Consider the following 16,866-nt stretch of genomic DNA (forward strand, 5'->3'; position numbering starts at 1 on the left):
CCTGAAGGATATGTCTTCACTGATTTTAGAGAGGGAAGAAGGGAGAGAGAGAGAAAAACAAACATCGATGTGAGAGAGAAACCTATTGCTTGCCTCCCATATGCGCACAACCGGGAATCAAATCCACAACCTAGGTATGTGCCCTGACTGGAATCAAACCTTTTGGTGTAGGGACAATGCTTCAAGCAGCTGAGCTACCCAGCCACAATTTACCTGATTTTAATTTAAATTATGTGTGGTTTATACATAAGTAAATATTTAACCATCAGGAAATAATTTAAATATATATTGTGGTGTATGCTTTATTATATTTTTTCAAATGGAATTTACCCAACTCCATTTCTTCAATAACTTATTCTATTACTACTGGTTTTTGAAGCTTCCTTTATATTTCACTAAATGTTTATGTAGACCTCTCCCTGTATTTTTAATTCTGTCCCAGGGTTGTATTTGTTTTCCAAACGGTACTAAATTATTGTATTTCTATTGGGAGTGAATTCTTATGTATGTAGTCTCTGAGAATAGATGGTTCCCTGCTAAGTTAAAATGAATTTTCACTTCAAATCTGAGCTTAATTGTTCTAAAATTCCAAGGCAAAATTAGTGAATTATTTGTTTAGACCAAGTCATACTCTCCAGGTTAAATAGAATATTTCAGGAAAAGCAAATAAAATGTAAGTCAATTAGCAAGAACATATTCAATATCTATGAAAAGCAAAAAAATCTATTAAACAATTAGCTAAAAATAACCCCTTCTTCTCATGAGACCATATTAATACGTACAAACATAATCCAGTTGAAGTATAAAAATATAACAAATTATTGATGAGTACAAGATATTAAGTGGTAAACACCAAATAAATGTAGCTAAGTAAATTGAACTTAATTAAATCTTATTTCAGTGATGAATCTCACAGATATAATATTGAGTGAAAGAAGCAGATACAAAATAGATAGATAGATAGATAGATATCAAGATGAAGAACAGAGAAAAGTATTTATGCTAATAGAAGTCAGAAGAATGGTTACTATAGAAGAGGACATTGATGAGGATGAAGTGTTAGGAACTCTCCTGGGATGGTGGTAATATTTTATCAGTTGATCTTGGAAGGTGTTACAGGAGTGTATACAGATGTCAAATTTCATTGAGCTGTACTCTAAAGTTCTGTGAACTAAATGTATATCATCTAAAAATAATTTTGAAATTCTAAATTCAGAAAGTCAAGATCTTACAAGAGAATTCTGCCTCTTCAGACCGTAATGTCATTCTACCATAACTCTACTCTCCCTACCTTCCTCTTGACTGGAGTCCCTGGACTTGAATGGGCCCATGCCTGGATCTCCATCCCCTTCTGCTGCCTCTATTTAACTGCTCTCTCTGGGAATACCTTGATCCTATTTGTAGTCCTCACTGAGCCAAGCCTCCATGAGCCAATGTACTATTTCCTCTCCATGTTGTCCACCACTGACATTGGCTTATGCATCTCTACACTAGTAACAGTACTGGCAATATTCTGGGTCAATGCACGGGAAATCAGCTTGAATGCTTGCTTATCACAGATGTTCTTCATTCACCTCTTCACTTTCATGGAATCCTCAGTGCTCCTGGCTATGGCCTTTGATCGTTTTGTGGCCATTTCTAACCCCTTGAGATATGCTACCATTCTAACTCATGCAAGGATTGCACAAATTGGCATGGCAGTCATTACCAGGGGGACTGTCATTCTGACACCACTAGTCTTACTTCTTAAGCGTCTATCATTCTGCCACAGCCACGTGCTCCATCACTCCTACTGCTTCCACCCTGATGTGATGAAGCTCTCGTGTTCAGATACAAAAATCAATAGTGCATTTGGACTATTTGCAATTATCTCTACTGCTGGAGTGGACTCTATCTTTATTCTGCTTTCCTATGTCTTGATCATTCGCTCAGTTCTCAACATTGCATCCCCAGAGGAGAGGAAAAAGGCCTTCAGCACCTGCATTTCTCATATCACTGCTGTGGCCATATTCTACATCCCTTTGATCAGCGTATCTTTTGTTCACAGATTTGGAAAACATGCTCCACCCTTTGTGCCCACACTCATTGCTAATGTATACTTGCTTATTCCCCCTGTGATGAATCTCATCATCTATAGTGTGAAAACAAAGCAGATTCAAAAAGTTATGCTCAAACTTCTCTGTTCCAAGAGAACTCATATTTAACAGTCATTGCTCCCTTAAAATCCCATCTCAAAGTCAATGAAAATTTATCACAAATTGGAGTTATAAACCTATGCAATTTTAGAGTTGTATGGAACTAGAAATTATCCAAATTAAACATATCTACAATGTGGTTAATCCTAGTTAAAGTAATCATTTTCTAGACCAAAATACTAATTTAGATTCTCACTACCTCTCAGTTGCCCTATTCCCATAAATGACTAACTGACCTCCCATCTCTATGCTGTTTCTGCCAAAAACTGCCTGTCATTCATTTTGAATTAACTTTCCAAATATCCAGCTCAAATAAAATTTAAAAACAAACCAATAAGCATCTCTTCCATGTTTATTTCTCATCCTACAACTAAATAAAGCATTAACTCTTGTTTGTGATAAAGTCCTCCACAATTTAAGTTCAACTTTCCTTTAAAGTTTGATCTACCTCTTTCTTTTTTCACCTACTCTGCAGTCTAAGAAAACCAGTCTGCTAACTGCTCCATCATGCAGCTTTCCTAATAGTGGGCTTTACTCTTGACCTCAACCTTGACACCCACTCCTTCACCTTGAAATACTACACGTGCCAAGGCTCATCTTTAAATATCTTCTCCATTAAATTTTCATGACTGCTTCAATTATATCTGTTCTTTCCTTCTCATAATTTGCCTGCTATGGTGATTTCTCTATATCTATTTCTTTTTCCTTTATGTGTTTTTGACCATATGTTGTATATACATACTAGTAGTAGTTCTGGTATTACTTCCATAAAGCAGTAAATTCCCAAAATTAAAAAATGTCTGTGTTTTCTCTGATGCTGCTACAATACCTAAAAGTTTATCTTCCACATAGCAGATAGTCAATGATAGTTGTTCAATTGAATGGAACATAAGAAACTATCAAATAGTCAGCCATCTGAATAATTTCAGTGATAAGTCATTCAATTCAATGTTTGGCATGTGTAACATAAGAAATTTTTCTTATAACTGATTTCAGCTTTTCTGTCTATATTATCTAGCAATTGATCATAGCTCTGACTTTCCAAACCATATAGGCAAAGGCCAATTTTGGGGCCTGAGATCTCAATCTCAGGAACTTACCCCTGCTTGCATAAAGCCCAATTTGACTAAGAATAATTCAACTCATTCTATTCATGAATAAATGTTTTTCAGAACTATTAAGTAATTTTTAAATTTTTTTCAGGTGCCAAAGATAAAAACTAATGCTTACTCACCCTTTGCTCCTGCACCCAATAAATCTGTATTTTCTTTCTATTATAACAACAAAATATCTCTTCCTGTCCATTCTTAGACCTAGTCTAGGACACTAAAATCTTTCAACTAAATCAGTTTTCTTATAGGTTTCTTGGTCTCCAATCTTGTCCCTTTTCCTCCTATTTTTTCATAAAAACAATCAGGAAAAAAAAGGGAGGAATATAACTTGAAAAAACATAATGTCATTAAAATTTTTATTATAGATATGCCCTCTTTCAAGAAAACTCAATAAAGGACACATACATTGAAAAATTTAAATTATAAAAACTTACTAATCTACTAATCTACTCTTTAAGAATGCCCAATGAAATATCCTAATATTATGGAAATGTTAGTAACATTTTGAAAGCATGAATGACAATGGCTAAAATGAACACTTTGCCCATTAGGCCAAGCTTCCAAATATATACTTCCAAGAACTGGTATCTCTCTGTCCTGATTTGTTTTCTTAAAGTATACATAATAAAGAATTAAGTTTTGTTTAATCTTAGAATAAATTAGATCTTGTTATCTAGGATTCTTACATACTAGAGGCCCAATACATGAAATCCGTGCACTAGTAGGGTCCCTAGCGGCTGCCGGCTGCCAGCTGGGTACTCCCGCCCTTCTCCCAGTCGCCTGCCACCACCACCAGCCAGGGCCTCCCTCCCTTCCCCTGGCTGGCCCTGCCCCTGGTTAAACTCCTGGACAAACTCCCGGTAGAGGGGACAAGTTGCATACTACACTCATTATATAGGATAATTTAATTACCACTGATTCATTCTTTCATTTATTGAGTTCTACTTTTGCCGGACATTGCACAATATGGTAGTGTGGCAGAGACAAATAAGATATTGTCATGATTAGTGAAATAAAATATGTAGATAAGAAAGTAAGCAATCGAAATCTGAAGTATTTGTGTGATATATTACAATATCTATACTAATAATAGACAAATATGTAAATTGACCATCCCTCTGATACACCCACAGCCAATTGGAGTGAGTATGCAAATTAACCCGGCAGGCCTGTGGGCAGCACTCACACATGCAGGCGCCAAGTGGCTAGGGGTGGGGCAAGATGGAGAGTAGAGCAGGGAGCAGGCGAAGAGCAGGCGGCTTGGGGGTCTTGGCAGACTGGCTGGGGTCCCAAGGACACCACTGGAATGTCCGGTCCTGTCAGCCCAGCCTGGGGGCAGCTAAAGTTCCTGTTCCTTTTGGTTTCTGCAGCCCCTGGATTGGAAGCAGAAACCAAGAGTGCGGGGAGCACCAGGAATGCTGGGAATCGTAGTTCTGGTGGCAGATGCGTTTCGGGATCTCCTAGACCAGAGGTTCTCAACCTGTGGGTCGCGACCCCTTAAAGGGTCAAATGACCCTTTCACAGAGGTCTCCTAAAACCATCGGAAAACACATATATAATTACATATTGTTTTTGTGATTTATCACTATGCTTTAATTATGTTCAATTTGTAACAATGAAATTGTGGGTCGCCACAACATGAGGAACTGTATTAAAGGGTCGCGGCACTAGGAAAGTTCAGAACCACTGTCCTAGACATTAGAGCAAAGTGAGCCTAGAGCAAGTTACTGTTGTGGGTGGGGGATGGAGGGAAAGCAAAGGTTAGAGACATAAGTAAAGTCAGAGTGTCGAGGAAAAATTAAAGTAAGATATCCAGCAACTTCTAGGAATCTCCAATGGAGCAAAGAAAAAAAAAAAAACCTCTATTATTCTGTGAGCACCAAACCAAACTGAGTTGGGGGTCTCAGATAATTCGCTCGCAAATCATATGATTGCAAAGACAGAGAGAAACTCCCAGATTGGAGTGGTCTCCCTGGAGGGCTCCCAGATTGGAGAGGGTGCAGGTCGGCCTGAGGGACTCACCCCCCATGAACAAATTTCGTGCACTGGGACCCTAGTATACAATATAAGCAGAAGGAGTAATAAGAATATATAAGAAGAATGTATAATCCAACCTGGAATGATCAGGAAACAATTGCAATGTGTTGTTTGAACTACAAAATCAAGAAGTGAAGAGATCAATTTCAAAATGGCAGCAAGAGGAGATCTGTGAACATGCTCCCCAGGGAAAGTACTATAATAGCAAAAATCATATATAGATACAGGTATACACATTTAAATCCTCTGGAAATTGCCCTAAAGTCATATAGCAAATGAAAAACCATTTATTTTAAGAAAATCTGTTAAATCACTGTAAGAACAGTCATTGTTCACTTGAATTGCAGCCAGCTTTCATCCTCACTCCCTCTCCCCCCCCCCCACCCCTCAGCACATTGATAGCTCCACTCCTAGTAGGTGTAGTCAAGGACACAGTACTTCCTTCCCCAATTCCTTACCCCAGCTCCATTCCCACCAGCTCCTCAGTGTTAGACTATAGTATCTCCCAGGAAGGTCAGACTATAGTATTTCTCATTCCCCATACCCCAGCTCTAATTGTGGAAGTTAAATTCAGGTGAGTGCAGTCAAGAAGTCAGTGGCTTCATCCAGCCAGCCCTACTCATATGGCAGAGATTCAATTCCAGGCATGACAGTCAGAGAATACTGGGGACCCCAATCACCATTCTCCCAGCTGCTATCATAAGGCAGAGCTGCAAGCTGAAAAGTTGAAAAGACTGTATGCTCTCCTGTCTAGTGCCATGCATAAAAGAAAGGGTTTAGCTCCAAGAGAAGTAAGCCATGATGAAATTAAATTATAAATTAGTAACAAAAATTTGGAAATTTGAAAATTAAACAATATATTCATAATCAATAGTCCAAAAAAGAAATCACAAAGGAAATCAGAAAAATTTTTGAGATGAATGAAAGTGTGAGGTAAAATGAAAGAGTGCTTATAGGAAAATTTATAGCCTTAAATGCCTATATTGAATAAAGAAATATCTAAAATTAATTACCTAATCCTCCACTTTAATATTCTGAGGGGAGGGGAAAAACTAAAGTCAAGAAAAAGAAAAAAATAATAATGATTGCATAGGTGGAAATTAATGAAATAGAGAATTGTAAAAAAAAAACCAATAAATATGATGAACAAAACCAAAAGTTTGTTTCTTTGGATAAATTGACAGTTGGTTCCAAAATACATATTGAATTTAAAGACACCTAGTGCTGGCACTGACCAGAAGACCCTGAGTGACGGATGAATAATTACTCTGACACATGTTTCTGTGAAAGAGAGGCCTAAGGGACTGCCTGGCTAAAGAAACCAGATAGCCCTATTCGCCTGCCTCGCCTCCTTAGGCTTTTATTGTAGCAACAGCTTGAACTAAAATTGACCTCTAGATACTATCATCAGGGTAAAGTATCCTTGAGAAAACATATGCATCTGTAGTGTTCTTTAAACAAGGGCATGTCTAAAAACTAAACATAGAAATAAACACCTGGGGATCAGACTTGTTTGGAAAAGTCAAGGCCCTCAACCTTTCGAAGAATCCTTCGTGCAGACTTTCCAAGCAAGGCCCATGCTTCCCCACAACCTAGAATAGCCAAAATCATCTTGGGGTGGGGAGGGGAGTGCAAAGTTGGAGGATTCACATTTAACAATTTCAAATTTTACTACAAAGCTACAGTCATCCAGACAGTGTGGTTCTGCATAAGATAGATATAGAGACCAATGGAATAGAATTGAGAATACAAAAATAAACTTTCACATTTCTTGTTGAGTTTTTTAAAAATATTTTTTTATTTATTTCAGACAGGAATCATGAATCTGTTTGATTCCCAGTCAGGACACATGCCATGGTTGCAGGCTCAATCCTCAGTAGGGGCGGTGCAGGAGGCAGCCTATCAGTCATCTCTCTGATCATTGACATTTCTATCTCTCTCCCTCTCCCTTCTCTCTGAAATCAATAAAAATATTTTTTAAATAATCTAAAATTTGCTGTAGCAATAGTTGCACAACTCTGTAAATAATAAAAATATTAAACTTTTACATATTGAATGGGTAAATTGTACTGTCTGTGAATTAAATTATAATAAAACTGTCACATTGAAAATAAATAAAAATGACTGCACATCACATAAGGAAGGTGGGGAGAGCACATATGCAGAAATTACTCTTACCTTTAAAAAAAGAAGAAAATATGTTTGAGAAAAAGATAAATTAGTAGTAACACCAGAATATAAATAAAAATATAATCAGCAATCTATAAATTTGGGGAATCTGTGAAATGTAGAACAAAGATAAAATAACATTGATAGATGAAACTGTAGCCCAAAATAAGTACAGGAGAATATTGAAGGGGAAGAGGAGGCTACTCGAAGACATGCTCTAAATTCTGAGTGTTGGATTAGAGAATTCTAGTGAAATTTCAAGTCATTTTACTTCTCTTCCTCAAACCCTACCTTAGCTCTATTTGTGCCATATTTTAGGTCACAGAGAAACATGCCTATCTGAAAGAAAAAAAAATAGTGATAGAGAATTTTGAACTTAAATTTATTTCTGTAGCCCCCAGCCTTCTTACTTAAAATTAAAGAGACCTTTAGGGATGCTTTAATCCAACCATAAGACTCAACATTTTAACTCCTGTAAGTGGCATTTTACTCATCTATTTAATGACCAGAAATAGGAAATTAAAATCCCATCTAGTTCTTTGCTGCACTGGGATGGAGAACTTTCAGCACAGCCCTGCGTATCTGTTTGGTCTTCACACTGTAGATAATGGGGTTCATCACAGGGGGGATCAGCAGATAGGCATTGGCAATCATAGTATGTACATATGGTGGAGCCTGTTTCCCAAATCTGTGAACAAAGGACAAACTGATCAATGGGATATAGAATACAGCAACAGCCCCAATATGGGAGATGCATGTGTTGAAGGTTTTCTTCCTATCTTTTGAGGATGCAATGCTGAGGACAGTCTTAATGATCAAAACATAAGAAAGGATGATAAAGACCGAGTCTACTCCAGCAGTGGTGATCAGGGCAGTCAATCCAACTGCACTATTAATCCTGGTGTCTGTGCATGAGAGCTTCATCACATGATAATATAGATACTGCATAGAATTATTGTGAGGATTAAATTAGTTAATGTTTGAGAAAAACTTGGCTATGTAACTGTAATGTAAAAAATCACCAAATATTAGGTATTGTCACTTTTAAAAATTAAAGTTAACATTATACAATAATTTTTTTCACTTCATTTTCCACTTTTATTTACATGTCCCTTATACTTATCCACATGCCTTATCATCTGATAGCAGAGAGAAAATATAGATATATTATCTGTCTGATTTAGACAGTGTCCCCTGATTAATATTTTCTTTATGTGGTCCCTTCTTACTCCACATCTATGACTTTCTCAACCTTTCTTAATTCCTTCCTTAATGAGAGTAACTCTATGCTCCTTTTCAAAGACAACACTACCACCCAGGTTCTCAAACACTTTTGGAATTTTAGTTTAACATTAAATTATTGAGTACATGTTATGATCCATAAACTAGGGATACAGAAGCAAATTAGACATGGCACCTGCCCTCAAGGATATTAGTAGATTGTGAAGAAAATGAATGTGTAAACAGACAAGTAAAATGCAGTATGATATACACACTAAAGGGTTTGTGTTTAAAATACAGAGATTGTATATATGAAAAATTTGTGTGGTGAAAGGTCAAGAAAAGCTTTCTTGAGGACATGAAGACAACTTGTGCAGGAGATGATAGGTAAAAATCACCATGAAGAAATTCTAAGCATGTCCAAGGTAAGTGGATTTCAGTATTCTAGAATGCCACTATAGCGTGAGATACAGTGTGTTAAAAGGTTGTGTTTGAAGGTAACAGGGATCCAATATGGAATTATCTTTAGGATAGTAAGGAACGTGGAAATTATTTAAACACTGAAAAAAGAATGAATATAAGATCTCTTTTTGCTCCAGGAAGTAACTCCAACATTTTTTATTTTTTCTTTGATTTATATTCCTTTTCATTTGTAACATTAGCATAGTTTGTAAATATGCCAACTTCATTTTCAAGCTAAACACAACGTAAAACAAAAAAAAACATAAACACACAATAAAAAACAACAACAATCCTCTCTTATTAACCCTGCTTTCCTGTAGCATGAATATCCTTCATTTAACCAACAATTTATTGAACATTTGTTTATCCTCATTTCCCTAATGGTTCACACCTATAGTTGAAATCTGGCTTCTTTTTAGACTGAAACATACTCTTTCTCATTAGTTCTCTGTTGCTGCATAAAAACTAGCACAAATGCATGACTTAAAATAAGACACCTCCCTTATCTCACATTTCAGTAAGTCAGACAACGGACACAACATGAATAGGATCTCTGCTCAGGATCTCACATTGAGCTCCTTGTGGTGTAGGACTGAGGTCTCCGTTTTCTTGCTGCTGTGGGTGGAGGCAGCTCTTAGCTCCCAGCCATGTAGATCTGTCACAACATGATATTTGCATCTTCTACTCCAGTAGAGGAATCTCTCTGCTGTTTCTTGTCTCTTTTAAAGGCTCAAATGATTAGGTCAGTCTAATCCAGCATAATTTCCTTTTGATTAACTCAAAGTCAAATAATTAGGGACCTTATTTACATCTGTAAACTCCCTTTGCTATACAATATAACATAATCACAGACGTGATACCCCATCACATTCATAGGTTCACTCACACTCAAGTTGTGGGTTTTATACTGGACAAGGACTTAGGGGGCAAGAACCTTGAGGGCCCTTTTAGAATTGTGCCTACACAACTGTCTAGGGGTCACTCAATCTCCAAACTACTATAGATTCAGATCTTACATAGCCTTTGATTGACCATCCTTATCCTCCAGTTCCATCACCTCCATTTTATATAAAACTCTCATTAGTTTTTGCCGGAACTACAGCAATATTCTCTTAAGCAATTTCTCTGTCCTGAGTTGCAAGTGTTTCCAAATTTTCCATATGGACATGAGCATCTCAAAAGCACATCTTCTCATCCCTCCTTATACAGAGCTCTTCACTGCCTTCAGCAAAAAATTAAAATTCTTTATCTCTTTACAACAGCTGCCAAGGATCTTCCCAATCTCCCCAAAACCTACTATTACTGCTACCTAACCTCTTCCCAAATACATGTAGTCAACCTAGGATTTTCCTACTTCATCAAACTACCAAATGTAGCAAGTTCTTTCACAATGCTGTCATTGCTTATATTCACGTATTTCCCACTCTTCTTTGAATGAGCCTAAGTTCTAAAGTCTGAAGACTCATTATTTTCTCCTTTGGTCCATTTATCGATTCAACATTAATTTGTTTACATCTGGAAGCATTTGTGGCATCACCTTCTCAATGTCAAGTCAGAAGGAAATGCTCCTTCCACTGGAGTCACATTCTTTTTTGTTAATTCATATGGAATAGAAGTTGTTCCATTGTATGATCATAGTTTTTTAAAAATATGCCTCTTCCACTAACATAAAGTACTGGCAGATAAATAATTGCTTATTTATCATTTAGTCGCAGTACCTTTGCACTGTATTGCGCAGTGTGAGAAGATAATAGATACTTTTTGATACAATTTAAAACCAAGACTCATTATTTGCTCCATTGGATCATTTATCAAGTCAACATTAATCTGAACTGAAAAACTCTAGAAATATATCAGGATCTCAACACATTTCAGATGATCATTTAATTCATGTCATGAAGCCTAAAATTACACATGTGACTATTGGAAGAATCTCACTAAACTCTCTTTTATTCTCACAAAATGAGTACTGTGTGTGTTGGTTTGGTTTTTCTTGTTGTTGTTTTTTAATACATTTTTAATTTATTTCAGAAAGAAGGAAGAGGGAGAGAGAAAAAAACATCAATGAGAGAATTATCATTGATTGGCTGCCTTCTGCACACCCCCTACTGGGGATCAAGCTGGCAACCTGGGCATGTACCCTGACCAAGTATCAAACTATGACCTCCTGGTTCATAGGTCAACATTCAACCACCAAGCCTCAACAGCCTGGCTGTGTTGATTTTTTTTGACGGCCAAATATGTCTTAGCATTTTAAGGTAAATTTTGATGTGCCTCCTTCCATTTTTTATCATTATTCTCTCCTTATATGAAGATAATATTCCAGTCCCACTGTAGGAGCATGCTGCAGGTTCTGTGCAGGAATACTTTGAGTTGTCTCTCTCCCCTGAACTAGAAAGCCATTAATATGCTTATAGGGTCGGCTAGCCTAGGTTCAAAGGGTGGCTCTGCCACCAGTTAGCCTTGGTTCTCCAAATAAGCACATTAGAATCTAGTTTTTTGACATTGGAAGCTTACTAAAAGCATTAATGTCTAAGGATTAAATGAGTTAGCATTTACAAAGCATTTAACCTGCTAACTAGTACATGGGAGGCATTTAATAGTAGTAAGTGTGGATGAGAATGATGTGGGTGGTAGACAGGGGCAGTAAAGCCAGCTGCTCTTAAGTGATGATTTTGAAATGTGGCACAACCAACCAAAAAACTCACAAATGCAAGGGCAGGCTGGGGACTTTCTAAACATCAAGACATATGGCACACAGATCAAAGAAACCCAATCAGTTAGACTATAGTGTCCCCAAATACAGATTTCAGGGAAAAGCTTCCTACCGTTTTCTCTAGGCACTCATGAGAGCTCATTGCAGTTCATGCATCTTTCCCATTCTTAAAGGAAACCAGTATGTGTAAAGTCTGATGTTTTCCCTGAATGCAGCAGTTTTACTTACAAAGTATGAAGATGTGGTCCTTCCTGCCCTGTTTGCCAGGAAGGGCCTCAGGAGCTGGTGAAGTGTTTTCTTCAGGGATGGGTGGTATATATAAGCACCGTGACCCAGGCTGCCTGAAATCTCTTAATCAGAAAACTCCTGGGAAATAGTAGAACTATTCTAATGCAGGGATCTCTATTAGCAAAGCTTGGGAACAAGGGTAGCTTTCCTTTAATGTTTTTCTTTTCCTGTTCACAGTATCCCATTCTCTTCTTTTTGCCGTGTGTGTGTGTGTGTGTGTGTGTGTGTGTGCATCTTCATATATTGCCTGAGAATGCTGCTTAAGATTTTCTTTTTTTGATTGGCAAAAATCTTCATGTAGAGGATTATTTTTAAAAAATTGAAAAACTTTAAAGTACATTAAAATTAATAGGTAGTATCAAGTTTAGATATAGAAATAATCTTAATGAAAATGTGTAAATATCCCCCTACTTAATTTTTATTGTTGTTGTTTAAGACTTTATTTTTTAGAGCAGTTTTAAGTTCACAGCAAAATTAAAAAGAAAAAACAAGGAATGCCCAAATATACCTTGCCCCCACACATACATAGCTTTCCCCATTAGCACCATCCCCCCACCACCAGATGGTACATTTGTTACAACTGATTAACCTATTTGGATACATCATTATCACTCAAAGTCCACAGGTCACCTGAGAGCTCCCTTTTCTTAAATTCTGACTCTTAAACCACCCCTGAGTTTCTTGCACTGAAACTACTGAGCCAATATAAATAACTATTTTTGGAAAGATATATTTATTTAAATGCCTCTATCCTCCCTCTGGGAATTCTTTTCTATAACCAGACCACCAGGAACATATGAATAGACAGCTCCCAGTACAAAGTCTTATATCCATTGCTATCACAACATCTATTTGGATCTCAGTTCTTTTTTAAGGTGGAAGAACTAAGACTAAGATTAGAAAATGGAGGGTCAGAGGAATCATGTTCTCACATTCACCCAATGAGTCAATAGCAGATTTAGGAACTGAATTTTCTCCTTTCTGACTCCAAATGCCATGTTTTCTACCAGTCCTTACTTTAAAAGAACTCAATTTTTTAAAAATTGTGGAATGAATGAATATGAGTTCATGACTGTATTCTATATTTGTGTAAACTTTTAAACATAGCAGCAATTATTTTTAAGTTAACATAATAAATGAATCAGTTGAATATCTACTACTGAGTTAACCAATTTCTGAGCTGTTGGTTTTATAAACTATCTGAATATCATACAGTCCCTGATGCATTCAGAAAATATTTCAATACACTAAACACTGACATCGTGCAAAGAAAAATTATTGGGTGTGGAAGAGGAAGTTATTCAATCCTATCCTGTGCTTTTTGAAAAGTCATCCCAGGAAGCAGCAGTGTTTATTTATTTATTTACTTACTTATTTACTTACTCATTTGTTTTTTAATAAATTTGATGTATAACACTGTGTATATTTAAGATGTAGTGTGTGTTGCTTTGCTACATTTATATATTATAATATGATTTCTAATGTACCAATAGTTATTACATTAATAATTATAGCATAGTATTATTGTCTATATCCATTATACTGTGTAGTAGATCTCTATTACTTTTTTACTACTCATTATAAGTTTGTTCCCTTAAACACCATCACTCTTTTCCACCACCTACTCTCCGGTAATCACCATTTTACACTGTTTTTTAAATGTTTAGCTTTTTTAGATTCTACATATAAGTGAGATCATACAGTCTTGTCTAACTCTCATTTATCTTACTTAGCATAGTGTTAAGATCCACTCATGTGGTCACAAATGGGAGAATAATTCCTTTTTCATGGGTTAACAATATTCTATTGTGTATATATACCGGATTTTTTTATCCATTCAACCATTGATGGGTATTTGGGTCATCTTCATATCTTGGTTTTTGTGAATAATACTGCAATGAACATGAGAGTGTATATATCTCTTTCAAATCTTGTTTTCATTTCCTTTGGGTGGAAATGCTGGATTATATAGAAGTGGAATTGCTGGATTATATAGTAGATTTATTTTCAATTTTTCAAGGAAACTCATTGCTTCCTATAGTAGTTGGACCAATTTATACTCCCACCATCAATATAAGGGTTTCCTTTTCACCACATCCTTGCCAGAAGATACTTGAGCAGATAGTCTTGAGCATACAGTCTTTTAAATTGAGAGAGAAGAGAAAGAGATTATCTCAATCTCACAACCTTAAAAAATAAAAATAAAAAGTCTTTCTGTTCTAAGGTCAGGGAAACAGTCCCTACCCAATCTTGTCCTCTTAAACCATCTCCAAAAATGTTCTCTTTTGCAGGAGAATTCATGAGGAGTTCTCAGGAAGACAGAGCAACCAGATTTAAGAAAGAAAACCTTTATGAAGAGTCCAGAAGCTGCCTGGTGAGAGACATTTACCCAGCAGGAACACAAATTCCTAGGAAAGAACTCTAAATAGCTGTGTCCTGCTAACCTTTGTGCCCCAAATGACAGAGTATGAAGGGCAATTTTTTTTCAGTCTACTTCCCCAAAGGAGAGTCCTAGAGATGAATTTCAATTCCACTTCTTATTCAATAGCAATTTGACCCTGAACAGCTGCAAGTCAAAGCTTTAATAGGGCAAAAGTAAGGGACAAGTGGTATTAATGAATTTCCCATGTGTTTGCTCACCAGTGGTTTGCCAGTATCACAGCAATCATAAGACATAGAACCAGGTAGGAATGGATTTGCTCAGTTTTTCTTTTATGATTGTGAATGTGTTCTAAAACTTTTTGTGGTGACAGTTGCACAACTCTGTGAATATAATAAAAACCATTCAATTTTGCACATTTAATTGATGAATTGTGTTGTGTGTGAATTCTATCACAATAACAATACTGTTAAAACAAAAACAAAGATGAATTCAAGATTATAAGTCAAGTGGAGAGAGCACACATGCCCAAACTACTGTCACCCTAGAATGGGGAGAATTTGAGTTGAAAGAAAGATTAAATTAGTAGTGTCTCTGGATAACAGTATAATTAGTGATCTATAAATTTTGGAAAATTCATGAAAAATAGAACAAATGATGAAATAACATTGATAGATGAAACTACAGCCGAAATTTTATACAGGAGAATACTGAAGGGAAAGTGGAAGCTATTAAAAAGGGACATTCCAAGTGTTGAAATAGAACTCCATTTAAAAATATGTGGAATACAATGAACAAAATATGAGGAATCTAATTTAATGAACAATATAAACTGATGAACAAAGTAGAAACAGAGGCATGGATACATGGAACAGACTGAGAGCTGTCAGAGGTGGGTTGAGTGGCTGGATGAAAGAAGGTAAAGGCATTAGTAAATTACCAGTTCATCACAATAGACTGGAAGCAAATAGAAACATGCTTTTTCAAGGTACGGTTGTAAGTCATACTGGTAGATGATAAAATATGAGTTGGAGAGGACTTTGTAAAGATATGGTAATCTAAAAATTTCCTAAATTAGCTTAGAAAGAAATATTTTGAGCACAGCCTTACGAATTTGCTTGGTCTTTACACTGTAGATTATGGGATTCATTACAGGAGGGATAAGTAGATAGACATTGGCAATGAGAGTGTGCACAAGGGGAGGGGTGTGCTTCCCAAATCTATGCACCAGTGACAGGCTGATCATGGGGATGTAGAAAATGGCAACAGCACTTATGTGTGAGACACAGGTTCCAAAGGCCTTTTTCCTTTCCTCTGGGGAGGCAATGCTGAGCACAGAGTGGATGATCAGAACATAGGAGAGGAGGATCAAGACAGAGTCCACGCCGGCATTAGAGATAACAATGGACAGGCCAAATGCACTGTTGATCTTGGTGTCTGTGCATGAAAGCTTCATCACATCTGGGTAGAAACAATATGAATGGTGCAGAACATGACTACGGCAGAAGGACAGACGCTTAAGGAGCAGAAGTAAAGGCACTAGAGCTGTTGTTCCCCTAATAACTACTGCAAAGCCCACTTTGATGATCCTTGAATTGGTTAAGATTGTGGCATATCTCAGTGGGTTACAGATGGCAATGAAGCGGTCAAAGGCCATCGCCAGGAGTACTGAGGACTCCATGAACGTGAAACCATGGATAAAGAACATTTGGCCAACGCAGGCATCAAAGCTGATTTCTCGAGCATTAAACCAGAAAATACCCAGTATGGTGACCACTGTGGAAAGGCACAGTCCTAGGTCCGTGCAGGATAGCATAGAGAGGAAATAGTACATGGGTTCATGAAGACTTGGCTCAGTGATGATGACAAACAAGATCATTCCATTCCCAGTGATGGCAACGGCATAGAGACAACAGAATGGGATAGAGATCCAGGCATGGTAAGTTTCAAAACCAGGGATGCCCGTAAGGAAGAAAACTGCAGGGTGGAAGATGCTCTGATTGAAGGATGGCATGATGAGTGAAGGAAGTAGCTTTCCCTAGGGAAAGAAAAGCATATCCTGTAAAAATAGGGAAGAAAATCATTTTCATTCTCTTCTATATATTGAATAAAGTACGTTCACTATGAACCTTGTCCTGTTCTTCAGCAGAAGTGAAGTGCATACCCAGTTATTTTTTTCTTAGATTTAGAGTTAATCTAGGGAAAGAGACAGACCACTAAACTGTATGACAACACCTGGGTTTTAGCAAGATTCCCACATGTTATATCTAGGCTTCAGTATATTTC

General features: G+C 36.9%; 2 protein-coding genes across 2 annotated transcripts; one reads left to right on the plus strand and one right to left on the minus strand.

Annotated features, from left to right (window-relative positions):
• Positions 1–1,259: 1,259 nt before the first annotated feature.
• Positions 1,260–2,204, plus strand: LOC102255970 (olfactory receptor 51F2). The gene has a single exon (XM_005863064.1). It carries the CDS (start codon positions 1,260–1,262, stop codon positions 2,202–2,204), a length of 945 nt encoding a protein of 314 aa, XP_005863126.1.
• A 5,840-nt stretch (positions 2,205–8,044) lies between these two features.
• LOC102256268 (olfactory receptor 51F2) lies at positions 8,045–16,594 on the minus strand. The gene is made up of 2 exons (XM_005863065.2): positions 16,040–16,594; positions 8,045–8,455 (listed from the first exon to the last, which is right to left on the minus strand). Exons 1-2 carry the CDS (start codon positions 16,592–16,594, stop codon positions 8,045–8,047), a joined length of 966 nt encoding a protein of 321 aa, XP_005863127.2.
• Positions 16,595–16,866: the final 272 nt, after the last annotated feature.

This window comes from Myotis brandtii, unplaced genomic scaffold, assembly GCF_000412655.1.
Source record: "Myotis brandtii unplaced genomic scaffold, ASM41265v1 scaffold1704, whole genome shotgun sequence".
Classification (NCBI taxonomy): domain Eukaryota; kingdom Metazoa; phylum Chordata; class Mammalia; order Chiroptera; family Vespertilionidae; genus Myotis; species Myotis brandtii.

What these genes read in the sequence shown, in the direction of transcription:
- LOC102255970 (XM_005863064.1), top strand. Translation starts at nt 1,260, where the DNA reads ATGTCATTCTACCATAACTCTACTCTCCCTACCTTCCTCTTGACTGGA.
- LOC102256268 (XM_005863065.2), bottom strand. Translation starts at nt 16,594, where the DNA reads ATGCCATCCTTCAATCAGAGCATCTTCCACCCTGCAGTTTTCTTCCTT. An exon ending in CATATTGTTTCTACCCAGAT is followed by an intron (nt 8,456 to 16,039) that starts GTGATGAAGCTT and finishes AATTCTATGCAG; the next exon opens with TATCTATATTATCATGTGAT.